The sequence below is a fragment of the Panthera pardus genome, unplaced genomic scaffold, assembly GCF_024362965.1.
Source record: "Panthera pardus isolate Hobbes unplaced genomic scaffold, ASM2436296v1 HiC_scaffold_11, whole genome shotgun sequence".
NCBI lineage: Eukaryota > Metazoa > Chordata > Mammalia > Carnivora > Felidae > Panthera > Panthera pardus.
Genome location: NW_026526666.1, coordinates 97,115,692 through 97,143,161, shown reverse-complemented (window position 1 = coordinate 97,143,161; position 27,470 = coordinate 97,115,692). Strand labels below are relative to the sequence as shown.

The 27,470-nt window shown below is 50.5% G+C and overlaps 1 protein-coding gene across 1 annotated transcript in view; it reads right to left on the bottom strand.

Annotated features, from left to right (window-relative positions):
• Positions 1 to 10,650: 10,650 nt before the first annotated feature.
• The window catches only part of LRRC38 (leucine rich repeat containing 38), a 35,415-nt gene continuing 18,595 nt past the window's right edge, over positions 10,651 to 27,470 (bottom strand). The window contains exon 2 of the mRNA XM_019460971.2: positions 10,651 to 12,157. Coding sequence (XP_019316516.2) covers positions 11,901 to 12,157 — 257 coding nt within the window. The 3' untranslated portion in view covers positions 10,651 to 11,900. The remainder of the gene's footprint in view (positions 12,158 to 27,470) is intronic.

Below are 27,470 nucleotides of genomic sequence, written 5' to 3'. Positions count from 1 at the left end.
CATTAAAAAATTTAAAAAAAAAGAAAGAAAGAAAAGGGAGCACTGATACGAACCCATGCCACAACAGGGGTGACTCTCGAAAACAGGATGCTGAGTGACAGAAGCCAGATACCAGAGGCCACATTTGCGTGATTCCATTACATGAAATGTCCAGAATGGGCTAATCCACAGACACGGGAAGTAGATGAGTGGTTCCAGGGGTGAGGGACGGCGAATGGGAGTGGCTGCTCATAGGTATGGGGCTTCTTTCTGTGTGATGGAATGTTCCAGAATTAGAGAGTAGTAACCCCTGTACCACTCAAGTGCACTCAAAGGGGGACTGGGTGGTATGTCCTATCTCAATTTTTGTGTTTTTTAAAATGTATTTAGTTAGTTAGTTAATGTTTATTTATTTTTGAGAGAGAGCAAGAGAAAGACGTATGCGAACGGGAGACGGGCGGAAAGAGAGGAAGACACAGAATCCTCAGGCTCTGAGCTGTCAGCACAGAGCTTGACACAAGGCTTGAACTCACCAACTATGAGATCAGGACCCAAGCTGAAGTCAGATGCTTAACCCACTGAGCCACCCAGGTGCCTCGGTTTTTTAAATATTTTTAAAATTTATTTTATTTTATTTTATTTTATTTACTTTAGTTTTTACAAGTTTATTTATTTTGAAATACAGAGATAGAACGTGCATGAGCAGAGAAGAAGCAGAGAGAGAGAGACAGAGAGAGAGAGAGAGAGAGGGAGAGAATCCCAAGTAGGGTCTGTACTGTCAGCTCAGAGCCCAACTCAGGGCTGGATCCCATGACCCTGTGATCACGACTTGAGCTGATATCAAGAGTCGGAGGTTTAACGGACTGAGCCACCCAGGCACCCCTCAGGTTTTGTTTTTAATAAGAAAGGAAGCCATTGGGGCTGCAGCAGGGAGGGCTGGGCAGGGCGGGCTGGGCGAAGCTCACTGGGAGAGGGAAGGAGGTGGGGTGTGTGCAGCCTCAGGCAGTGCCCCCAGGCTCTCCCAGGGCCAGGCCAGGCACCAAAGACCTCACCCCTCCCATCTCCAGTCCCCTAAGCCTCTTCTGATCTCTCCCTTTTTCTCTGCCTAGAAAATTCTCCCCCACCTCCTTGCCCTAGACCCACCCGCTCAGCTTGGCTACTGCTCAGCTTTCTAGTTTCAGATTAAACCTCCCCTCCACGGTGTCAAAGATAAATACAGCGGGACCCTAGTTAAAGGGGTGAAAACGTTTTATTCGGTGAGGCCTGACGGTAGGGGAGGGTGGAGTTCTCTTCTGACCTGCCAGAGTTGACTGTGCATTTTAAAGGGACAGTGAGGAAGGAGGTGAGCGGGGTGGGGGGCTGCTCAGAAAAACTACAAAGGGTGGTCAGTGCACCTGAGATGAGGCCAGCTGCGTTTGCCAGCTTGGCGGTTACAGAAGTGAGGATCCTGTGCTCCCCGCACAGGGACTGGGAGCCGGGGCCCTCCCTTCCTAATGGTTGCCTTTCAAAGGAATGGCTCCCAGGCCCCAGAGAAAAACTCCTGAGTTATAGGACAGATGCATAATCTCAAAGGAACAGAGGAAGCACCCTTAACTGAAAGCCCTTTTGAGTAAATGCTCTCAGAGAGGGAAGTTGGGCGCATTGTCCTGTGTTGGCTAGCACAGTGAATTCTGATAAGCTTCCTCAGGCAGGCACTTGATAGGGGGCTGGGGTCCTCCTAGGGACACAGCCATACTCTGTTAGAAGGCCTGCTGGAAGTCGCTCGTGTCCTAGAGCAGGGGTCTGGGCACAGTCCTTAGTTCTAGCCGCGGACCCTTCTCCTGGTCCCTCACCCTGGGCTGGCCCCTGCCCTGGGCTCTTCGGGTACCTGCACTTCCTGGCAGGGTAACGCGTTACCTCTATCGTGATCATTGCTTTACTTGTTTTCTCTGCTACGACAGTACTTGAAGTCAGAGACCATGTTTGTTCTGTTTGCTGATGGAGGACGGTGCCTGGATCCGTGTCAACGCTCAGATACTGAGTGAATTCATGAATGAGTGAATGAGCCAGTCCCAAGTGAGAAGCATCTAGGACCAGAGGATTGATGCAGGGTGGGGGAGAATGAGGAGGAAGTGTGGACCCACACAACCTCCCTAGAACCGGTATGAGGGGCATCTATACCTTGCTTGGGCTTCTGTGCTGTGGGCTGGGGGGCTCTGGGCGAGGGAGTCAGAGTGGGGACCAGAAATCATCCCGGCACTTAATCCCACGCTGAAGAGAGCTCTCCCCCCACCTCTCTCTTGCCCTCACACTGATTTCTCCCAGCAAGCAATCAGGCACTTTAGAAGATTCAGGATTAGCAAGAGAATAAGCTTTTAGAGGGAGCTCATTAAAGGGACAGACTGACCTCCACTGTGAGCAAATGGTTGGAAAAATCGAATAACCTGACTGGTGCACAGTCTCCTCCCTCTAGAGGCAGGTGGTGGACAAGGACAGGTGAAGAACATCCCCCTCTCGCCATCGCTGGGTTTTAAGCCTTTCTTGCAGGGAAGGCCTGTCCAAGCAATTAACGGAAGTAATTAGGGGTCAGATGGTCACGGATGGAGATCACTCAATACCCCGCCGCTGATGCCAAGGCTGGCAGGGCCAAGGAGAGGAGAGTAAGGGGGAGGAGGGCTTGGGGAGGAGAGGAGGGGGGAGGAGGTGGCCCCATAGCCTAACAGGACTCGGCAATCTGACAGTCTGACCAGGGCTTGTTTTCCTGGGGCTCAGACAAAAGGTGAGGTGCAAAGTCTGGGGGTTGTATCCATAATCAGCAGCCCGCACTGGGGCAGAGGGGAAGACTCCTGAGCTACAGCAAAGGTGGGCAACTGCTAAGGAGGGAAACACAACAAGTGGTCCCCGATGTGGTTATAGCCCTGGGCTCGGAACTCTGCCTCCCTCAAGGTGAAGAGGCATTCTCCTTTAACACACTCAGTATGTCTTGTCAATCCTTTCTTGGTTGTATTCCTCGCACATTATGTGTGGCTTTCAAGTCCTTGGAAAGGGTAGAAAATTTTCTATCCACCCATCCATTCATCTACATGCCCAACTATCCATCCACCCATTTATCCATCCATCCATCCATCCATCCATCCATCCAGGTATCCATCCACCCATCTATCCATCCATCCATCCATCCACCTGCCTACCCATCCATCCACCAATTCATCCATCTATCCGTCCATCTATCTACCCATCCACCCACCCATCCAACCACTTCACAAATATTTACCACTGAGGCTCTGTGGAGCCCATGACAGATCCGGGCTCTGGTCCTACAGGATAAACAAGGATGGACCTTGCTCTTGCAGTTTACCATCAAGAGAGGAGGAGACAGAGCAAACAAACAAGGAAACAAAACCCAAGACGCCCACACAGCGATGAGCGCTCTGGAGAGAAGGAAACAGAGTGAGGTAGGTGCTTTAGAGGTGGGCAGGGGACGGTTCTTTAGCTGAGATGGACGGGGAAGGCCTCACTGAGAAGGTGACCTTTGGGCTGTGACCAGAAGGAAGGAGCAAAGATGTGGAGGAAGAGCATCCCAAGTGGAGGGGACAGCCAGTTGCAAGGGCTCTCAGGCTGGAGCAAGCAAGGCTTACATGCCCTAGGGCTGCAGGCTTGAGCACTGGGGACAGGAGCAGGCTGGCAAAGGCTGGGACCACTCACAGCAGTATCACACGGACCGAGGGTCAGCTGCATGAACAGAGGCCCAGCTCAGTCACCCTGCAAAGAGTCAGGTGGGATGTGAGTACAATTCACATACCAGAATATTTTATTACTGTTTCGACGCTCCAGTATTACCACTCCCAAATACTCTGTTGGAACCATCTCGATGGCTGTGGGTCAAATGTAATAGGCTGCGCTGGACTCCAACCGGGACTCTGCTCTGCCTCCTTACCCCCATGTACTTCCTTAAGGGAAGCCCCTAGTGTGGCTTATTCAGATGGAGAAGAGTGTGTGTTGCTCTTTCATGTGACAGTGGAGGACTCCTTTCTGCCAGGGCTGCTCAAGGTGTTTAGTGATGGGGACCTGTTGCGTCTGACCTCATGGAGTTTACACTACCACGGGCATCTTCGGGGGCAGAGGGCTCCATGGGCCTGGGGGAGACGTCCATGGTGCCAGCTTGGAGCCCTGTGGTGGGAACATCTTGCCCTGCATTTCTTGTCTTCCCAGGCAGCTTTGCAAGGGTGTGGAGAGCCCATGGCTTTCCCCATCTCAGCAGATCCCTGCAATCTCCCCTACCAATCAGGAAGGAATGGAAGTGCTGAATGCCACCAATGTCCGTATCCCTTCCTGTCCCACCTGAGCCTCATCTGGTTCTGAAGCTGGCTTGTTGCCATGGCTATGGATGGTGGTGTCCCTGCCTGGGAAATCTATTTGTTCGTGTCAATAAACCTGAGTGGAGGAGGGCCTGAGGAGAGGGAGGTTTTGGTGTTCAGGGAGGAAGCCCAAGAAATGGAGAAATTAGAAGGATCTTAGAAGGTCTGCTTCTAAGCCTAGCCTAGAGACTAGTCTGACCCCATGGAGGGGGCATTGTCCCCATTTCCATGAGAAACACACTGAGGCTCTGTGGGGTGAGTGAGGGTTGAAAGGAAGGTGGCCCGTGACAGCACCTCCAGGGATGGTGGTGTGGGACTAAACACGTGGGCAGGGCACCGATCATGTGGTAAGCATCCCCCAAGGAGCCCCAGCAGGGCTCATGGAGGCCACACTGTCCAGGACAAAGGTAAACCTTCAGCAGACACGATGGATGCTCGGTGGACGCCAGTTCAGGGTGGGTTTTAAGCCTGAGAGAGACTCTCCATCCCTGGAAATACTTAGAGTCTGTGGGGTGGGGAGTGGGCAGGGGAAATACTTTCACGGACTTGCAGTCAGGCAGGGATCCAGCACGACAACACAATTTGAACGAATCACGTGGCGCCATTTGTATTCTGGCGAGTGGACCCCCGGGGATGCTCAGGTTTCGCATGTAAGAGCCGCCTCTGACATTTATGCAGACTCCGTGAGCACCAAAAGGCATCGAGGGCAGCCAGGCCACTAGCAGTGGGGCTGGGGACTGATTATATGGTGACAAGGACAACTGAGCTCCTTCATTATGTGTCAGAGGTCTTCAGATTGCTCGCCTTTGGCTCCTGTTATCTGATGCTGGGATTCTGGCTCTGATTCTCCAGTTCTCTTGAGACAGTCCCCTCTACTGTGCACCTGTGAGCGCTCAAGGAGACACCACTGGGATTCTGAAGGAGTGGGGCGGGTCTGTGTGCCAGGTGCTGGGTGGGACGTCCCTCCCATTGTTTCATTGTTGTGGCTCAAGAGGGTCCATGGCATGGCCAAGGGCACTTGGCTACAAGGACGGAGCAGAGGGGCACTCCATTGGAGAGCTAACCTTCCATGCCCCAGGGCTCTTTTGGAGACTGGTAGACCTATGGTTACTTCACTCTGATTATTCAGTTAGAGGCTTGGATGGGGATAGTGGTATTATACTGAGTAGCACACCCTAAAAGAATGATTCTTGGAAAACCAATCCTTAGCTTAAATACCAGCAAAACTCCAGACAGCAAATGAGTTCTTAATGAACGGTCCCAAACACAGGTATGAGGTTTTACCAAAAAGCACGTCGTATTTTTTGCCAAGGCCAAAATATAACAACTCGCACCCTGGAAAGGTGTGTTTTCCAAAAATGGATCACATTTGCAAATAGCAGAAAAGTGTTCTTTTTCATTTTTAAAAAGTCTTTTCTGTGGAAAAACAATTTCAAGTTTGGATGTCTGTTCATTAGCCTGGAGTCTTAAAGAACAAAGCTACCTTGTTGACTGCAGGCACATGAAACCCACAGGGGTCTGCTTTGGGGTGGTTTTACCATACAGGGTTCAATAGACCATTTTTGCAAATAATAAATTACTTAACCCTCAAGGCTACTGGGAGCCACTAAAAAGGAGTTTATGGCCAAGGCCCAGGGCTGTTGGCTGGCTCAGCTGGTGGTGGCGGGATGTTAAGGAGACTTAGAGACTTGATATGCTCCGGGGTCCAGTTAAATTTAATAGCGTTAGGAAAAAACACCCGCCCCCAGCCGCTGTTGGAACCTAGAATTCGTGTCTGTAACTTTGGCCATCTGAGCCTATAGGGACATGGTGGGGAGTGGGGGGAAGGAAGAGGAGGAGGGGGAGAAAGGGGTGGCTGAAGCATGGACGTTCAATGCAAACCTTCTCTGTGGGTGGTGAACCCAACTGGTGTGCGTGCATTTTTCATGCTTTCTGTACAAAGGCTGGTGTGGGTCAGCTCTGCAGAGCAGAAGCAGTGTTGGCCCCTAGGGCCACAACCAGGGCTTGTGGCTGCCCTTTGGTTGCTGCTGTGGTACCCAGGGCCCCCTGTAAGAATCCATGAAGCCAGGACAAGAGTAAAAATACCCTTCACATACCCACATCGAAACCGTTGTACGTCATAAATGAAGATGAGCTGATAAAGAAGTGTTCCACCCAGCTACCTTGGCAGAACTACCTTCTTAACGCTTGGAAAACCGGCTTCAAATGATTCTTGCATTCCTAGAAATCTGCACCAGAATGTGGCATGTGGGGAGAGCTGAGCTATTTAAGACCTCCCCCGTTCTCTTCTATCCTGTGCCTCCGGGGGTCTTGTGCACACTTACATGGACACTCCAGCTTGCACAGCCAACCTCTGTTCACACACCCTGCCAACCTCTACTGCCTGGCCACTCGGTCCATCCTGGCAGAGGGATGGTGGGTGCAGATCATTTGACATCGTTTGTGCGGGGAATTCTGGGGTCCTGTGTTCCCAGAGAATGTTCTAGAAGAGGGCATTGGTTTTGAGTATGTACCCTGTCCCCTACAGATCCTTCACTCCAGGGGGAAGAGCTCAGAGTAAGGCGGGGATAGGACCCTCTAAAGCGCTGGGGCCCCAGGCCTGGGGTCAAGGGCTGTACTGGGGGTACCCGCTGTCATCATCATAAGGTGAATTCAACTGTGATGCCTGCCAGAATCCTGGTCATCAGACATCAAGGAGAGCAAGACAATGAGACAAGATGTCTTAGTGGTTTTGACTCTCCGGAAGGGGTCTGAGACATTAGATTCGAGACTCCAAATAAATTCATCCTGGCTGCACCCAGCAAGGGCAGCTACTCTTCCTGGAGCCCAGCACACCGCTCCGAGAAGAGCACCACCCCGGGATGTCCCCGTCAAGCCCGCTCCCACTGGCCTGAGAAGGGCATGCAGTTGGGTGGAGAGAGAGTGAGCGGTGGTCGGCGCACCTGTGGCCAAACTCCACTCCCTCACGGGCTGTGTCCTGCCAGGCCGGTTACTCCCAGGCCCAAACCAGTTCTCTCAACGGCCACGCAGAGGCGATGGGTCTGTAAAAGGGGAAGTGATAATGGTACCTGTGTGTGATGGTTTGCTTCCTGGGTCAAGTTGGCTGGTGCTCAGATGTGCGGTCAAGCGTTACGCTGGATGTTTCTACAAGGGTGTTTTTAGCTGACATTATTTAAACCGGTAGACTCTGGGGAAAGCAAATCGCCCAGTCATGATGTGGCCTCGTGGACTCAGTTCCATTAAGTGGAACTAAAAGGGGATTATACAGGGGACGGTGTCCAAACTTGAACTGCAAGATTGGCTCTTCCCTGGGTCTCCAGCCTGCCGGCCCGCTCCGTAGATTTTGCACTTGTGAGCCTCCACCATCACACGGACCAATTCCTTAGAATAAATCTCTTTGTCTATACGCATCCTATTGGTTCTATTTCTTGGGGAAACCCGGATGAATACACTGCCTTACAGGGGTTGTGAGTCGCCTAATGGGTCTCGTCCAGCATCTAGCATAGAGTGTCCTCAATGCACACGAACTATGATCGTAACCAGGAGCACAGGCCTCCAAGCCCAAATGTGAATCTGGTCTAGCTCTGCCAGGTCCTGTCACCTACCCACCTTCTCTGAGCCTCAGTTTCCCTCATCTATAAACTTGGGATAGTAGCAGCTCTCCCCCGGAGTTACAAAGAGGTTTGAAAAGAGCTTATGTTTGTGGTGTTCCTGGTATGGTGCATGGAATTCTTTTGTTTGGTCTTTTAATCAACATGCATATTGGTTGTGCCACCGCTGTGTGCCAGGCACGGCTCTGGGGACACGGACAGCCCACGGGGCTGGGGACACAGACAATCCCGGCTCTTGGGGAGCTCCTGTTCCAGTCCAGAGAGGTAGACTATAACCACGTAAACAGGGGGAACAATGCCACATCATGGGTACGTGCTGTGCAGAAAGTAGCACGAGGTACTGTGCTACTCTGAGGAGGTGACATCTGAGACACAATGACACTGGTGGTGATCTGACAGGGGGTATTTCTGGTGCAGGAGGCCCTCAGTCGGTATGTAGCCTTGTCCTTGTTGCTGTTAGTTATAACCTGAGACCCCACAGCCAGCCAGAGATCACTGAGTCACTGCCTCTGGCTTGTGCCACTGTCACTTCTTGAAAGGCATTTTCCCAGTGGAGCCGGGGCTCCCGGTCAGTATATATTTTCTTGGGCTTGGATGTCCCTCCTGTCCCCAACGTCCTGAGCGTTTCACAGGCTTTATGTCCGGGCAGTGATGGTTTCAGCTGGTAATATTTTAAAGCCCTTCTTCCCCAGAGTCATGTTCCTTCCAAAACTCTGGGGTGCAGCCAGCAGAAGTGGGGGTTGACCTGTGCCCAACGAGCCCTTGGCTGTCCCTCCCCCACTCACTCGTTCATTCAGGAAATAACCACGGGCCCCTGTGCCATGCAGGGCTTGTGCCTTCTAAGGAAACAGCTGACTCTGTTGGCCACGAGGGGTGAAATAGACTCATTAAGTCTCATTAAGTCCCACTGGAACCCATCAGACCAAGGCCGTGGTACTAATTTCACAGCCCGGGGCACCAATTCCCCAGGATTCTGGGAGAAACAAGTTGTAACTTTGGCAGGGGCCCAGTTGGATCCAGGGCCTTTAGCGGTGTCCCTGGTAGGGTGCTCCCGGGGGTGGGGACCGGACCCTGTGACAACAGGCAGCAATTCTGACCCGACACAAAACTCAGTGAGTCCGCGGCCAGGCTGGGGAGGTGCTGACGTTAGACTGTTTTGTGCCTCACACTCTCAGCCTCCGAGCCCGTGACACACACCTCTGCCATGGTCTTTTCCCCGTTCTCAGGTAGCCCGGTGTCAGTAGAGTCCCCTCCCCTGACTGAGCACGTTCTCCGTGAGCCTTCATTCACAGGAAGGTGCACATGATGGCTGGAACCTGGAATTCACGCAGCACCTAACGTTCATGATGACCGCCTTCAGGCTGCTCATACAGTTTTCTCCAGGGAAGTGGTACCTGAACTGAGGGGGAGCCCACAGAGGTGGCTCCTTCTGGAGCTGGGGTGCAACAGAGCGTGTGAAAGATGCTGCCCGCCTGCCCAGTGACTCTGTGACAAGACAGCTCCTGAGCTAGTGGTCTCTCCTGGGGCCAACAATGCTGGGGGCCAGACAGGGGCCCGAGTCTCCTCCAGGGGGAAGAGGGAAGAGGAGTAGAGAGAGTAGAAGAAGAGGAGAGAGGGAGGGAAGGAGGCAGGATTCAGCTTGAAGCTACCCAATGAGACCTTCCCTGATGTGAGGGTTAGTTTCATGCATCAACTTGCCTGGGTCCGGGGTGCCTGGATATGTGGTGAAACATTATTAAGGGTATGACCTTAAGGATGTCTCTGGATGAGAATAGCATTGTATCTGTAGACACTGTAAAGCACAATGTCATCCCCAGTGTGGGCGGGCAGCATCCAATCCATTGGGGGTCTGAATAGAACAAAAAGGTGAAGGAAGGGAGAATTATCCCCCACCCCCACCCCCACCCCCCGCCCCAAGCCCCAGCTTTCTCTGTCTGCCTGACTGCTTGAGCTGAGTCCTCTCCTGACCTTGGACTAGAATGGAGACCAGTGGCTCTGTCAGTTCTCAGGCCTTTGGACTCAGACTGGAACTACACCACTGTTTTCCCTTGGGTCTCCAGCTGGCCAGCAGTAGATACTGGGACTTTGCAACTTCCATATAATGTGAGTCAATTCCTTATAATCTAGATGGATGGATGGATGGATGGATGGATGGCTGAATGGATGGATGAGTGGATGGACAAACAGTAATAGATATATAGAATACATATCCCCTGTGGGTTCTGTTTCTCTGGAGAGCCCTGGCTAATATACCCATTTACCCATTCTTGTATAGCTTCTACCATTACTCTGTTGCAGGACCTCACTTCTTTCTTTCACGGTGCCTATCACCACCTTCATTACAGTTCTGTCTACGTGCTTGTTTTATGTTTCCCCCGCAAGAACAGAGGCCAAGAGAGGGGCGCCTGGGTGGCTCAGTCAGTTGAGCATCCAACTCTCGGTTTTGGCTCAGGTCGTGATCTGGCAGTTTGCAGGATCGAGCCTGAATCGGGCTCTGCCCTGAGAGCACAGAGCCTACTTGGGATTCTCTCTCTCCCTCTCTCTCTGCCCCTCCTCATCTCTCTCTCTCAAAATAAATAAATAAACTTAAAAACAAAGAGGCCAAGCGAGCAGGGGCACCGTCTTCTTATTCAGCGCACACCCACGCTGCCCAGACCAGTGCCTGGCCCTTAGCAAGCGACGGTGGGTCTTTGTGGAGGCAGAGATGGGAGGGAGTAAAGGAGGAAGAGCACATAAGGAATATATTAGGAGAAACAGTGGAGAGGTGGTTCCCAGAAACACCCAGGACTTCTCTCAGGCTCCCTCAAAGTCTCAGTCCCCAGCAGAGTCCAATGCTGCTGACACCGTCGCCCTACATTAACCCGCCAGGCACATGATGTGGCTTCATATTATCTCTGAACCCAGCGCCGTCTTCCACATCCAGGAAAACACTGCCTGTCACAAACTATGCTCCAAGGAAATGTAACACACACCCTAAGGCCACTGATGGAGGTTTCTCAGAGGCCAAATCTCTGGGGGTTTTTTGTTTTTTGTTTTTTTAGCATTTTCTTGGTCCAGCACAACCTGCTTTTTGGAATTCTGGCCTCAGGGGAAAGTTTACCACAAGTTCTGGAGGTGAAAAGTCTGGACCCGTGCCAGCACAGAGACCAGCCAGGCATTAGCTGGCTGAGGAGGGATTCCAGTGGTGGGGGGACTGGGGAAGGGGCCGGGGAAGGGAGACAAGTGGCTGTGTTTCAGGGGAAGGAGTGATGGGGCACAGAGGCCAAGGAGACTGTATACAAGACGGACCCTCCTTCCTCTACAAGTTGCTTCCTCTCGGGCTGAGGACAGGGTGTGAGCTCTGTCAGGAAAAGTCTTCCCCACCTGCTCACCAAATTACAGCGACAAACGCCCTTTGGCCAGATCTTAGCTTTTCCCTCAGTGCCACTTTAGCCAAATGGGGGTCTGTCCTGTGGACCTCCAGAGGCTGCTGAAGCCCGGTACGGCAGAAGTCCACTCCAGGGACAGGGCCCTGGACGTGAGTCCCTGTCTGAGCGGCTGCATCCCAGGACGAAGAGGCTGCTGCTCAGTGTCCCAAGCCAGGCCAGAGAACAGATGCACAAGCCAGCTCGGTGGTCAGAGCTGCAAGCGTCTGCTCCCCCCGGCTTGGGGTTCAGGGTCAGCGGGGAAGCCTCTCTCTACCCCATTCTCGAACCTCAAGCCAAGAGGCAGGTCTCTCCAGAATCCTTCCTGGGCTTGTCCACCCCTAAGGTCTTAAACTCTGAGATGGGAGGTCCCAGCGGGCACCCGGGGTGTGTGGCCAGGTGCGCAGCCAGGTGCGCGGCCAGGTGCACGGCCAGGTGCATGGCCAGGGGCAGGTGCTGCTCTGGGCACCGCGGGTTGACTGCTTCCCACTTCCAGCTTCCCCTCTTCCCGCTAGGCTCGGAGGGGAGCCCCGCCTGGGCTCTGGCAATCCAGGAAGGGAGGGGGCGGCTCAGTCGTCCTCATCCTCGTCCTCCTCGTCTTCGGTGTCCTTGTTGGGGGCACATCTCTGGAAGCACTGCACCACGGTGGCCAGGAAGAAGCTGGAGATGATGGCAGCGATGGACACCGCCACGCCCGAGAAGATGATGATGAACAGGTCCGTGAGCGACAGGCTGAACCTACACTCGCTGAAGCTGGCCTCGGACAGCTCGTGCAGGAATATCCTCCTGTTCCCCAGGGGCAGAGAGCACTGGATTTCCTCACGGCCTGTGAAAGAGGCAGGGGGAGGGGTGAGAGAGAGGTCTACAGGGTTGCCTAGAAGTTGGCAAGGCGAGTGCTTACTGAGTGCAGAGCAGGAGTGTTCCCCCAGAACGGAAGAGGGGAGGGGATTGATTGTATAAGCTTTTTTTTTTTGTTTTTTAAAGTCCCAGAGTAACCACCATGAGAAGATCCGAATGCCTTGGTCTCCCCTGCCCTGCTCTTAAGGTGTGGAACTCTAGGTTTTGAACCACTCAGATGGTGATAGAAGGGGAGATTCAAGGTCAGGGCCTCTGTAGACCTTCATCCAGACCTGGGTACTATGTGGCCTTGGGGGTGGCGGGTGGAGGAGGGGCCAGTGCAGGGGGAGGGGAAGGGGGGTGACAGTGCCCATCCATACAATACGCTCCAGTGGGCAACGTCACTGCTAGAATCTTCTCCGTCATTGTCCTCAGGGCACAAACAGGGTTAGCACAGCACTACCCTAGAAGGGTTTTCCTGCGACAGGAGTGGGGAAAATAGGCTATATGTGAAGGAGGGCTTCAAACAGCAGGTACTGAAGCTTCTGCGAAGCCTCCGTGTTTTTCATAACCACCTGAAGAGTGCTTTAAGATGTGAGTTCCCCCAGGGTGTTTGAGAGCTTCCGGGACATCCACTCCAGCTGTGCCCAGAGGAGCCCTTGTTAACCTCTGTGTTATATATTGAGGGTCCCCTTAAGATTTCACTGGAAGAGTGTTTGGCTCATTTAAAAAGGAGTTTCATATCCTCCAGTCCAGAAAAACAAGGCATCTGAGTACATGTGAGAAAGTGCTTTAAAACAATAACCATGAATGGGGCGCCTGGGTGGATCAGTCGGTTAAGCGTCCGACTTTGGATTTCAGCTTAGGTCATGATCCCAGAGATTAAGCCCCACGTCAGGCTCTGTGCTGAGCGTGCCCTCTGCCCATCTCCCTTACTCGCATGCCTTCTCTCTCTCTCTCAAATAAATTAATTAAAAAAAAACACAATAACCATAAATGCTAACTAGAACTTACCATGGGCCAGACGCTGTTCTAAGCACTTCACATACAATAAGACTCCTCATCATGCCATCAGGGGAAGAGAGGGAGACAGCTATGAGGATTGCAGGTGGGTGAATTCTACACCCTCTGTTGATTCAGTAAGCCCAAAGGAAAACTTGCCCAAGGCATGATAATCTGAGCACCATAAGGATGGGTCTCCAGATACTCGTTTATTCATTCAACCCACATTTATTGAGCATTTTATCCTGTGCCAAGGGGTTGGTGATAAACAAGCCCCCCCCCCAAAAAAAGGCCCCTACACTCAAAGAGTATCAATTCTAGAAGACAGACACTGATTCATGCATTCAACAAATGTTTATTGAGTATCTACTATATACTTGGCCCTGGGGATACAGCAGTGAAAAAACCTAATGCAGCTTAGGCTTAGACAGTTGGTGAGTAGATCAAAAAAAACCCACATAAATGTTAACATGACACACTAGCATGAAAGGATGAGCGTCTGGGACAGAGGAGCGTCTTTAGATGGGTGTTCACAGGGTACTATTTTAGTGAAGATCTAAAGAATGAGATGGAACCAGTCATGAAAGACCAGTCTAGGCAGAGGAGACAGGAAGTTGGCAAAGGGTTTGGTGTTTGGGGAACACCACGTAGCCAGGGGCAGAAGAGTGAGCAAAGGGGCATTTAGTATGAGCTGAGGTGGGAGAGGTGAGCACGGCTGGAGATGAAGCCCCCAGCTCACCAGGGTCTCCAAATGAGTATCACGAACAGAGGCCCCATCTCTACCACCAACCTGGACCGAATTGTATCCCCCTGAAATTTCTATGTTGAAGACCTAACCCTCAATGTGTCTGTAATTAGAGATAATAATGGGAGATAATTCAGGTTAAATGAGATCAGAAGGGCATGGCCCTAATCTCATAGGACTGGTGTCCTCATAAGAAGAGGAAGAGACAGGGGGCGCATGGGTGGCTCAGTCAGTTAAGTGTCCAACTTCAGCTCAGGTCATGATCTCATAGTACATGAGTTCAAGCTCCACATTGGGCTCTGTGCTTCAGATTCTGTGTCTCCCTCTCTCTCTGCCCCTCCATTGCTTGTGCTCTGTTTCTCTCTCTCAAAAATAAATAAACATTAAAAATTAAAAAAAGAAAAGAGAGAAGAGGAAGAGACATGGGTCACCTGGGTGGCTCAGTCAGTTGAATGTTCAACTCTTGATTTCGGCTCAGGTCATGATCTCAAGGTTGTGGAATCAAGCCCCACATCAGGCTCTGCACTGAGTGTGGAGCCTGCTTAAGATTCTCTCTTTCTCCCTCTGCCCCTACTCCCATGCTTGTGCATGTGTGCTCTCTCTCTAAAATAAATAATTTTTACAAATTAAAAAAAAAGCAGAGGAAGAGATCTCGCTCTCTCACAGATCTCACTCACTCTCTCTCTCTGCATGTGCAGGGAGGTAAGGCCATATGAGAACTCTGCAAAAAGGTGGCCATCTACAAGTCAGGAAGAGAGGCTTCACCAGAAACTGACCATGCCAGCACCTTGATCTGGGACTTCCAGACTCCAGAACTGTGAGAAAATACATTTCTGTTATTTAACTCACCCAGTCTGGGGTATTCTCTTGTGGCAGCCCTAGAAAACTACTACAAACTCTCATTGGACATGAACAAAAGATAAAGACTCGTGTGAGTAGTCAGCCAGCAAAGACTGTTTGTTACCAAGTGTAATCTACACATCCTGACTGATACATAATATGAACTATATACAAAGTCGAGTTACTACCATGATTTCACAAACTTCAGGTCCAAGAAAATGCTTAATATTAAAATGCATAAAAAGATCAGATCATCTGTTTCTAATCTGGAAGAGGGGAGAAAAATAAAGCAGTAGAAACTAGGACTCATACTGCACTTACTATGTGCAAACACTCTTCTAACTGCTACGTACATACTGACTTTTAATTCTTGCAACAAGTTCATGAGGTAGGTGGTACCATTATGCCTGTTCTATGGATGAAAAAAAACTGAAGCATCAAGAGTTTTCACAGCTTGCTTTTAGCAACACACCTTCCCGGAAATGTGAGGACACCATTGCAGTAAGGACACTGCAGGACACTTACCTTTGGCTTCCTTTCAACTTTCAGGAAAACCTTCAACTCCTCTCTTTTTCAGTGCCTCCAGGTTTCAGAAAGGTGGCCCTCAACCCATATCCCGAATTATCTGAAAGTCAGAATGATCTCTTCACATCTCACTAATTAGCTGGCTTCTGTACTGCAAAGAGCAGCTTGCTAATTGCACGGCAACCCAGTGACCACCCTTTGGGTCTTTATTTGCATATCTTTCCTTCCCCAGCTCAGAAACAGAGGCTTCCTCCCTCCTTGGGTCTTGGCCCACCTTTTCTGTAATGTACAGCCAACCCACTGGGGCTGATGCTCTCCTCCCCATGGGAACCGTTGCCTGGCAACCAGCCTTACAGCACCTCCTCTCCCTGATTCAATGCCAACCTTATATCCCCAAGGGATTAGCTGGACAAAACTCTGTGTCTTTCTCCAGGTATGCTTGACTAGTTTTTGACTTTCTTTTTCTGAAAGAAGCCAAAGTTGGTTTTTTTTTCAACATATGAAATTTATTGTCAAATTGGTTTCCATACAACACCCAGTGCTCATCCCAAAAGGTGCCCTCCTCAATACCCATCACCCACCCTCCCCTCCCTCCCACCCCCCATCAACCCTCAGTTTGTTCTCAGTTTTTAAGAGTCTCTTATGCTTTGGCAGAAGCCAAAGTTTTGTTTACTTCTTATGAGCATTTTAAATGCATTTGAACAGAATAGGAGAACTTGAAGACAGAGTTATATTGGGGTTCCCTTGTAGACACTGTTTTCTTCAATGGAAAAGTGGAAAAATCCACTAACCTGCCTCTTCTAAACACCCCTTCCCCCGAGCCAAAGATGTTATGAACATAAACAAGGTAGACGCGAATGGACTCCATGAAACACAGTTTCTAACTCTAAGATAATACAGTAAAACCCTGGATTGCGAGTAACTTGTTCGAGTGTTCCGCAAGACGAGCAAACATTTCTAGTAAATTTTAACCTCATAAACGAGCGATGTCTTGCAATACAAGTCGTATGGGACATGATCATCATGTCACATGATCACAACTGAACCAATGGTTCCTGAAATTCGTTTTGATATACAAGTGCTTTGGATTACAAGCATGTTTCCAGAACGAATTCTGCTCGCAAATCGAGGTTTTACCATATTTGTAATCTTCAAACCCGCAACGGGTCACTGTTATCTAGAGAAACTTTCCAGCAGTCCCTGTCTTCAATAAGCTGTATTCACTGGAAAACAACCACAACAGAACAACACCAGCCCACAGCACCTGGTGTTTAAACCCAACCTTGGCCTGCCAAGACTCCTTGAGTCAATTCTGATTTCTACATTGTTTGTTGTGCCTTGAGATTAAGCTTGGCATTTTTACAAAGTGACCCTTTTAGAAAATGTCATCTCACATTTCTCTGCGGCTGGAAGAAACAGGCTTGTTTGCCAAACGTCACATGCAAACCCACCACGGGTGAGGGACTCTGGAACCACAATCGATGGAGCTAACACGGTAAGATACACTGTCTTCATGGATTTTCGTAGCTCAGGAAAGGCAGAGGAATAAAAAAAGTCAGACAAAGAGCGTTAGCTGGGCAGACAAGGCCCAGGAGAGGGGGCAGGGCATTGCTGCCAGAGAGAGCGTTCTGGAGACGTGTTCTAGGCAGGCTGCAGAACTCAGGAGTCAAGGTAATCTGATTTGGGGGATCCCGTCCCCTCTTCTCCCCTGCAGGATCTTACTCTAGACCAGAGCTTCTCACCCTTGACACTATTGATATGTTGCATCAGATCATTGTTGTTGGGGGGCACCTGGGTGGCTCCGTCGGTTAAGCATCGGACTTCGGCCCAGGTCACGATCTTGTGGTTTGTGAGTTCGAGCCCTGCAATGGGCTCCATGCTGACAGCTCAGAGCCTGGAGCCCTGTTTCAGATTCTGTGTCTCCCTCTCTCTCTGCCCCTCCCCTGCTCACACTCTGTCTCTGTCTCTTTCTCTCAAAAATAAACATTAAAAAATTAAAAAAAAATATATATATATATACTTGTTGTAGGAGAGCTATCCCACACGGTACAGGACGTTTATGAGCATTCCTGCCCTCTACCCACTAGATGCTGGTAGCACCCCACCCAGTATGACAATCACAAATGTCTGCCAACAGTGCCACATGTCCCCTGGGTGGGGGGACTAAAGTCCCTCTGGTTGAGAACTTCAGGTGGAAGTGCCTGGAAAAGTAAGTTACCTTCTAAGGCAGGGCTATTATTCATTGCTGAGCTTAGTTATTAAATGGCTTTCTTTGATTAGGGCATGAAACAAAACAAGCGAAGCTTTATGCTAGAGGCTGTGAAGCACACACCAAAAAGAAGAGAGAAGAAGAAGAAGAAGAAGAAGAAGAAGAAGAAGAAGAAGAAGAAAAGGAAAAGAGGAAGGAAGGAAAGGAGAGAAGGTGGGAGGGAAAGAAGGAAGAAGAGAAAGACACAGTTCAGGCCTCAAGGACTTTAGGTCTAACAGGAGGGTCACCAGGACAGGGTGAGTGGAAAGGCGGGTGGGCATGGGCACGTGAGGGAAGGGAAGGAGTCGCTGGGATGTCCCTACTTGATTTGGAACGTTCTCCCTCCTTTCCTGACCCGCATCTCTTCAGCTGTCCGAGTTAAGAACAGCAAATAAAAGCCAACACAGATACAGCACTTTGTGTATGCTAGATGCTGTAACTGGGGTTTTACACCTGTCAGCTTAGTTAATCCTCATGCCAACCCAATGAGCGACCTACTGTAATTATCCCCATTTTACAGATGATGAAACTGAGGCACAGACACATCAAGTGACTTGCCCAAGGCCACACAGCCAGGGATCGACAGAGCTGAGAGTGACCCCAGCCAGTCTGGCTCAAGTCCACACTCTGACCACTACCCTGCCACACCCACTCTCCCGGGGCTGCACAGCGCCACCCAGCAACTCAGAACAAGTTCCCTTTGGGCAGGTTGTCTCTTAAAGAGACTCTCTAGAACTCTCCAGCAACCCTCCTGTTCCCACACCCTGACCTAGACAAACTGGAGAAGTCTCCCTTGTCAGGAGATGGGTTCTGAAATGCAGGCATGGAGGGACAGCCTCTAGTGACTCTTAGAACAGACCCCCGGCTCATGGTCATGAGCATGAAATAAAGGGATATCTGAAAAGCTCTTAACATGGCGCCTGGCCACCATTTGTGCTTGAAAAAAAGTGTTAGTTTTGTTCAGATTTTCAAGGTTTCAAATTGTGCCCACACCTGACTCCAGATATCTGAGGAGGGTGCTTGCATTAGTCAGGGTTCTCCAGAGATAGTTAATAGGGTGTGTGTGTGTGTGTGTGTGTGTGTGTGTGTGTGTAAAGGGATTTATTATAAGGAATTGGCCCCCATGATTACGGAAGGTGACAAATTCCCAAATCCACAGCCAGGAAGCTGGAGACCCAGGAGAACTGAGGGTGTAGTTCTAGTCTGAATACTGGCTCAACATTCAGGAAGAGACGATGTTTCAGTTCAAGTCAGAAGGCAAGAAAGAAAGAACTGATGCCCCAGCTTGAGGCCATCAGGCAGGAGGAGCTCCCCCTTATTCACAGGAAGGGAGGGCCAGTGGTTTTGTTCTAATCAACTGATTAGATGAGGCTCACCCACCTTGGGGAGGACCCTCTGCTGTACCCACTTTCCTGGTTCAAATGTTCGTTTCATCCAAAAACACGCTCCTGGGCACACCCAGTAATGTCTGCCCAAATATCTAGGCCCATCACAGTGCTCTCTGTGCTTTTCCTCAGCAACAAGAGAGAAGACATTTTTCTCATCATATTAGTCTGAGGTGGAAATTAAAACGAAATTGTCTTCTGTCCTCTACTTGCTTGGAATAGCTGCCAAGAGGCGGAAACGGCTCGGGGTTTAGCGGTGAGGAGAACGGACGATCCGCACGCCCAGAATCATTCTCCGTCTACAGAGGGGGTGGCGGCTTCTCCTCCTTCATCTTCGCTCCAACCTTCTCCTCCTCCTCCTCCTCCCTCTCTCCTCCTCCTTCTTCCTTTTTGTACTTTTCATTGTGGCCAACTCGACACGACACAAAGCTTACCATTTTGTTTATAAGTACACAATTCAGTGCCATTACGTATACCCACGATGCTGTACAATCATCACTACTCTCTGTTTCCAGAACTTTCTCATCCCCCAAACTCCGTGTCCAAGAAACAATAACTCTCCCCTTCCCCCTCTCTGTCTCCCTCATCCTACTGTGTCTATGAACTCGCCTACTCATATATGTGAAATCATACAATATTTGTCCTTGTGTGACTGGCTTCTTTCACCAAACATAAGATTTTTAAGGTCCCTCCATGTGGTAGCACGTATCAGAATTTCCTTATTTTTTAAGCGGAATGGTCTTCCATTGCAAGGACACACCACCTTTGTTTGTCCATCCATCTGTTGATGGACACTGGGTTGTTTCCACCTTGTGGCTACTGTAAATACTTCTGCTGTGAACATCGGCATATAAAAAGCTGTTGGGAGTCTCTGCTCTGTTCTTTGGGATATATACTCAGAAGTAGAATGGCTCGATCATAGGGTGATTCTATGTTTAACTCTTCGGGGAACCGCCATGCTGCGTTCCACAATGGTGGCACTATGTTACCTTCCCACCAGCGGTGCACGAAGGTTCCCATTTCTCCACGTCCTTGCCCACACTTGTTATGTGACATTAAAATAATAATAATGGCCATCCTAGTGGGTGTAAAGTCTTATCTCATTTTTTGTGGGTGTGATTTTGTTCTGCATTCCTCTAACGACTAGTGACATTGAGCATCCTTTCAGGTACTTATTGGGTTGCTCCTTCTTTTTAAATGAAGGCCATAGTCTCCTAAAGAGACTCTATGTGATATTTCATCAGGGATTAGCAGCCATAGTGCAAAGGGCTAGTCCCAAGGGAGTCAACACTGAGTGGAGGGTAGGGCTGGGAGAGCCCAGGGGAGACCCACTGGGCCGATTTCTGAAAAGAGAAAATATGCATAACCTCCCATTCAGTATAATTCACCTACACCTTCCTGAGCTCTCACCCATGCCCTCAGTCGGAAGGACATGTGTGCCCGTGTGGGGGTATCAGGTGTTGGGCACCTACTGTGTGATACAGAGCATACCCCTTAACACACGTCATTCATCGCTGACTTCCCTCTGGGAGGTGAGCGGGAATATGCCCAGGGCATAGGCGAGGAAACGGGGCTCAGAAATCGTTGGCAATTCTCCTATTAAGTGATGGAGCCAGAATTCGAGCTACACTCGGTTTTATTCCGAAGCCCGTGTTTTTTCCGTCTGCCTACGTTGTCTGCAGTCCTGAAGAAAGTGAGTTCCCGGGCCCCAGGACATTAATAATCCAACAAAGGAACCAGAACTAAAAAACACGAAGCCACCGGAAAGGAAGATAATATACAGTTGGAGAATCTGCAGGGCTTCACAAATTGCAGAATGAAGAGACAGGGTGTCTGGAAGGTCTCGTGTGTTCTCATCAATATTTATGGAACGAGCGAATACCTTTGAGTTTGAGGGATTATTAGAGCGGAATGCGAAAGGCCTTGCACACAAGAGGCGCGGGTGGAATCTGAAAGTGTGGGTGGGTGTTAGATGCACCTCAGGACTAGGATGGAGCCCCCTAGATATGGTATCTTCCCAAAGGACTGTCTCTTGGCGGATGTCGGGCTGTGTGTGGAGTCACCGCAGACTCATTGCCAGGAATTGAGAATTTGGATTAAGAGATTAAAAATGGCGGCCTATGAAGGGCACCTGGGTGGCTCAGTCAGTTAACCGTCTGACTGACGGTTCAGGTCATGATCTTGTGGTTTGTGAGTTCGAGCCCCACGTCGGGCTCCGTGCTGACAGCCAGAGTCTGGAACCTGCTTCGGCTTCTGTGTCTCCCTCTCTCTCTGCCCCTCTCCTGCTCACGCTCTCTCTCAAAAAATAAATAAACATTATAAAAAAATTTTTTTTAATGGCAACCATGAGCCCCACTCAGGCTGCATTTTTTTTTTCTTGTCAATGCGATGGTGGTGGTCTTTTAAGAATCTAAAAAAAAGGGGCACCTGGGTGGCTCCGTCGGTTAAGCGTCCGACTTCAGCTCAGGTCACGATCTCGTGGTCCGTGAGTTCGAGCCCCGCGTCGGGCTCTGGGCTGATGGCTCAGAGCCTGGAGCCTGCTTCCGATTCTGTGTCTCCCTCTCTGCCCCTCCCCCGTTCATGCTCTGTCTCTCTCTGTCTCAAAAATAAATAAACATTAAAAAGAAAAATGTTAAAAAAAAAAAAGAATCTAAAAAAAAAAAACAAAACACCACAATTTAAATCAGGAGACCAAGCGGCATAGTCATATGGACACAACTGTCAGGCTGCCATAATGAGACAGGACACATGCCGTGAGCCTCTTCACTCATTCGTGTCACCCGGCTGGTCCCCGTGCAAGCATCTGAGTGCCCCCCGGGGTAGTGGGCTTCTGTCCCATGTCCCGTGTCCCAGAGGTGGCCCTGGAGTGAAAGGCATGACCAGAGGTTGAGGCAAAGACCGTGTGCCCGTGATAAAGATCTCTCGAGAGCCTATGGTCTAGAGCTGTGGTCCTCAGGCTTTTGGATCTTATATGCTGGTAAAAAAAAAAAAAAAATAAGAAGAAACGGAGAGATTGACATAGGACAGCAGCTTATAATTCTGACCTGTGAGGACATGAAAAACACACTATCATCATCAACAACATCGTCGTTGTCATCATTTTATTTTATTTTTTATTTTTAATGTTTATTTATTTTTGACAGAGAGAGAGACAGACTACGAGCAGGGGAGGGGCAGAGAGAGGAAGACACAGAATCCGAAGCAGGCTCCAGGCTCCGAGCTGTCAGCGCAGAGCCCGATGCAGGGCTCGAACTCATGGACCGCGAGATCATGACCCGAGCTGAAGTCAGACGCTTAACTGACCGAGCCACCCAGGCGTCCCAACATCATCATTTTATAAGGGAAACCTTTGTACGCCATTAAAGTTAGGAAGGGCGGGATAAAAGGGAACAGCAGTAAATACGTTGAGCCTTAAGAACAACTCACCGCAACGCCCTCATTGTTCTCATTTTGAGAAGGGTCCGTGCGTGCCTGGACATGTGACCACGGTTCCAGGGCCGCCTTTGGGAAGCACCATCTACCACGCTCCAGGGCCATATTCCACACTCTCCATTTCTCCTGGACAAGTGCTGGGCGATCGCTTCCTTATTCTTCGAGAGCAGAGGTCTGCAAACCACAGCCCAGGGCCACACCCCCTTCTTCCGCCCCTCCCATAGGTGTTTGTGAGCAAAGACATATTGGAGAACAGCCAGGCCCACAGGTTTACACATCATCCAGGGCGGCTTTGCACTACAATGGCAAATCTGAGGACTTACAAGAGACTGTATGTCTCGCGAGGCCTAAAATATTTACCATCTGGCCCTTTCAGAGGAGGTTTGCCAGTTCCTGTTCAAAACTCAGTGCAGGAAACGTCTCCTGTGGGAAGCCTGCCGTGAATGCTACCTGTGTTCCCCCTTCCCCTCTCCTCCCTGCCCGCCCCCATGTCTCCTCCACGGGGTAGGGGGGCTGTGCTTACCACGTCTGCACCCACAGCTCCCAGCTTCGAGCTGGCACACAATATACGAATGTCACAAAAACCAAGAAAATCCACAACAGGTCAGAAATGTCTAGGTGGGAAGGATCCTAGCGTGTGATGCCTGGCCAGGGTCCCGAAAGGTGGGCTGCGGGTCGGTAAGGGAGGACCGGTCTCTCAAGAAAGCCAATCAGGAGCCACTCACTTGTTAGTGACAAGGCCACAGAGCTATCCGTCAAATATGGGGTTTGTTTGGTGGACAAAATCTCTCACAGCTGGGCTCTGGAAACATTAACCCATCAGGTTCTTAGTGGCAAAACTGTTGGGAGCTACCAATTTTTATGACTCCTCGACCTTCTTCAGTGACATGCATCCCAGATGTGAACTCTTCCTACTCATTACAGGTAGTTAGCCGTGTAACAGATACTACCTCTGCAAGAACAACCGTGACAGCTGATGGGCTCAGCGGATAACACCCTTCCCCCGCTGAGTCTAGAACTGCATGGATGACGTGGGATCCCGAGGAAGGAGACCAGACAATCGGTCTCGTTACTGCAGGGGCCTCGGAGCTGCCCTGATGTTTTTGCTCTACAGGCTGCCCCAGTCCTCCCTTCAGCAGCCCCGAAGTGTCTTTTGCAGAAAAGCGTTCATCCCATCATTCTTCTGCTCGACGCATTTCCCTCCCAAGCCTCTTCATCTGTCTCAAAGTGAAAGCCACGATCCTTACTGCCACGCCCCCAAACTTCTCAGTGCACCTTGCCTGCCATCCCTCAAACATCCCAAGCAGAGGTGACCTCAGGGCCTTTGCACCTGCTCCCTGCGTCTGGCCCACTCCTTCACTTTCTTTGTGAAGTGCTCAGATGGCGCTTTATCAGAGACGCTCCCCCTACTCCACTCCCACCATGATCATTCTCCAGCCGCCCCCCAACGTGGCTTTAGTTTTCTCTATAGCACTCAGCACCGCGTGACCTCTGACGTATGTATATACTTGTTTATTTTCTGCTTCCCTGCCCCTCCCCACTCCAATGTGAGCTCTGTGAGGTCAGGCTTTGGTTTTGTTCCCTCCTGGATTCCCAGTAACTAGAACTCTCAAAACATATTTTTGAATGAATATATGAATAGAGATAGGATTGGAGAATGTGGCTTAGCTGTACAGCCACGAAGAGTTTCCGAAGCCATCTCCTGTGACAGACAGACCGTCCCACCTGATGTCCGATTGTGCTGGACAAGCACAGACCCTTCCCCTGCAGGACAAAAGTCCTTCTCCCCAAATTCAGCAGCAGATAATTCTCCGTTCCCTACGATGAAAGAGAAGCTGTGTTTCTCCCACGCTTCTCCCTCTGGAAGGCTGGAAATTCTCAGCACTCTTTGGGCATGGATGGCATGGGAACAAAGAGCCCCCACAAACAGTGGGGGCAGATCAGCTAACCCCCTGGAGGAACCCCAACGCCTGGTGCTCTTCTAAGCACTCTGCACTGTCTACGCTGCTTTAATCCACAAAACAAACTCTGGGGCAGCACTGTGACGACTGGTTCGCAGGTAAGGAGACTGAACAGTTGTGTTACCTGCTTAAGGTCATGCAGCTAAGAAACGGTAGAGCCAGGATTTGGCATCAGGCAGTCTGACTCCAGGATCTGTGCGGTCAGCTGTGACCCTCCCCCCGTTGCCTTCAAAATGTTCCCACAAAGTTCTTGCAGGGGATACTAAGCCCCAGTGGGTCATATAATTACGCCAAGGCTGCTCGGTAAAAGTGCAAACCCAATTTGGAATCCATGCCACCTCCAGAGGCGGCCCCAGCCCAGGGGTCTCAGTGGAAAGAACATACAAGGTCATGCTCAAGGATCTGGGTGCTGTATTTGTCTCCTAGGGCTGCCCTGACGACTTACCACAGACTGGGTGGCTTTTTTTTTTTTTTTTTAAGTTTATCCATTCATTCTGAGAAAGAAAGCATGAAGAGGAGGGGCAGAGAGACAGAATCCCAAGCAGGCTCTGAGCCGTCAGCACAGAGCCCGCTGTGGGGCTTGAACTCATGAACCGGGAGATCATGACCTGAGCTGAAACCAAGAGTTGGACACTTAACTGACTGAGCCGTGCAGGTGCCCCCAGACTGGGTGTCTTCAAACAAGTTTTCTCCCTCACAGCTCTGGAGCCAGAGTCTGTAAATGAAGCCACAAGGCCAGGCTCCCTCTGAAGGCACAAGGGGAGGAGAGGTCCTGGCCTTCTCTGGTTCTGCTGGCTCCAGAACTTCCCTGCTTTACGATGGCATCGCTCCACCTTCTGCCTCTGTCAAACCTCCCTCTCATAAAAACACACCTGGCGGAGGGTGCCTGGCTCAGTCGGTTAAGCATCTGACTTCGGCTCAGGTCACAATCATAGTTCATGAGTTCGAGCCCCACGTCGGGCTCTGTGCTGACGGCTCGGAGCCTGGACCCTGCTTCGGATTCTGTGTCTCCCTCTCTCTCTGCCCCTCCCCTGCTCCCGCACACATGTTCTCTCTCTCTCGCTCACTCTCAAAAAAAACGAATAAACCTTAAAAAAATAAAAAAAGAAACACCTGTCATTGGATTTTAGGGCCCATCCTAAATCCAGGATGATCTCGTCTTGAGATCCTTAACTACATTGGCCAAGACTCTTTTATCAAATAAGGTCCCATTCACAGGTTCCAGGCTTTAGGACTTGGACATATCTTTGGGGGGACACAATGCAACACACTCCAGGTGTCTTATATGGGGGACAGTCCTCTCCTGCCCTTTGGCTTCTCCTCCTCCGTGTCTCCTTATTTGGAGGAAACCTGGCTCCCAGGTTTCATTCTGGGCAATCACCTCTCACCCCCCTGGGGGCTTCTTAAAATGCACTCTTTTCTGAGCTTGCTTCCCGGGCTTCCCTTCCATTGTGTGAACTCCCCGACATCCCTGCAGTGAGTCCCTTCCTCGCTTATGTCAGCCAGAGGTTGGCTTCTGCTGCTTACACTCAAGAGGCCCCACAAGTGGACTGCACGAAAACGGAGTTCAAGGGTGAGCTCAACGCCCATGCTGTCAGCCTCTGTTTCCCCGGCTGTAAATCAGCTGGCTCTCCGCAGCTGTCCTACAAAAGCATGTGCTCCGTGGCCGCCGGGTCCTGAGGGGGTGGAGATGTTTCGGTGCATCTCCGCCCCCTCGTGGGGAGACGACACAGCGGAAGGGCCCCGCTGATGGGAGGTTGAGCTCCTACCTCTGTCTTGCTAGGGGGTTCCCTCCCATCCACATCCACCGTCCGCCGAAACAAACTGGGGTCCAGCTCATTCCGGCCGAGGCCAGAAGGACCCCACCACTCCTTCCCTTCAGAAACATTTCTTCCTTCTCCACGGGGCGCACTCCAAAGGGACATGCCTCCTTCCTCGTGCAGGGTGGCCAGCGCCCCGCCCGCTGCCGCTCTGTCCCCTTGACTGATGACTTCTCCCAGCAGCTGACACCGGAGCTGGAGAGGGTGAAGAGCTGCCACTCTCCCAAAATAGATGGTGACACAGCGGATGGTAGATTGAGATTAATCTCTTGCCCCTTGCCAACAAACAGGCCGGCGGCCAGAGGATCTCTTGGGGCCCTTCCCCTGATCCAGCCTCCCGGGAACTGCCTAATCCAGATCAGCGATAGGCTGTCCGAAGCACTTTTTGTCATCAAAAATATTTTTTTGTTTTCCCAACTCCACTTACGCAAAGCCCGTGTATACACTGAGAGAAGAGAAATAAACAAAAAGAAGCAAGATAAAAGGACCCATAAATACATGTTTAACACACTGGCTTATACCTTTCTAGATTTTTTCTGTGCGTATGTGTACATAAATCGTCCAAGTAGGAATCTACTCAGCCACTCTGTTGGATAAACATACTGGGAACCTCTTTCCATTCGACCAGTATAATTACCAAACATCATAAGTAACGGTTGCGGGCACTGTATTATGTAGACGAGTCATAATTTACTTACACAATCCTAGAACACTCTTCCAGAGTGATTTCTTCCTAGAGGCAATCTGTTATGGACATCGATGCACACATTCTTAATTATCTCCCCGCGATAACATTCCCACAGGTTGAAGACCGTCCGCTGAACTTGTGCCAGTGATGGGATTTTGTCACTTTTTCGTCTTGGCCGATCTCATAAGCCATAACAGAGCACAATTATTGATTTAATTTACATTCCTCTGATTACTAGAAGAGCTAAATGTTGTATCCTGTGCTCACTGACCATTTGGAGTGGCTCTTTTGTGAACTGCCTGCCCAGGACCTGTACTAAAAACTTCACAAGGCTTATCAAGGGGTGAGAAGGCCCTGGCACCAAGGAGGTTGGGGAGAGAGTGCAGCTGACTGTCTCCACCCAGCCCACTGCCAGAGCTCCAACTCCCAGGGAAGGGGCCTCCGCTCCCACCCCCTGGGAGGCAGGACCAACCCCTGGGCATCCGTCCCACTGCCCTTGGCCAGCGCTCACCCTCCTATCACTCTCCTCTCCTGCTCTCCGGAGTAAGAGGGCTCAGTTTGGGCTGGTGAAACCCTGCCAGGCCCTGCCTGCCAGCCTCCCGGAACTCCAAACCCAAAGGATCAGGAGACAGAATCACCCTTGTGTTCTTTCACAT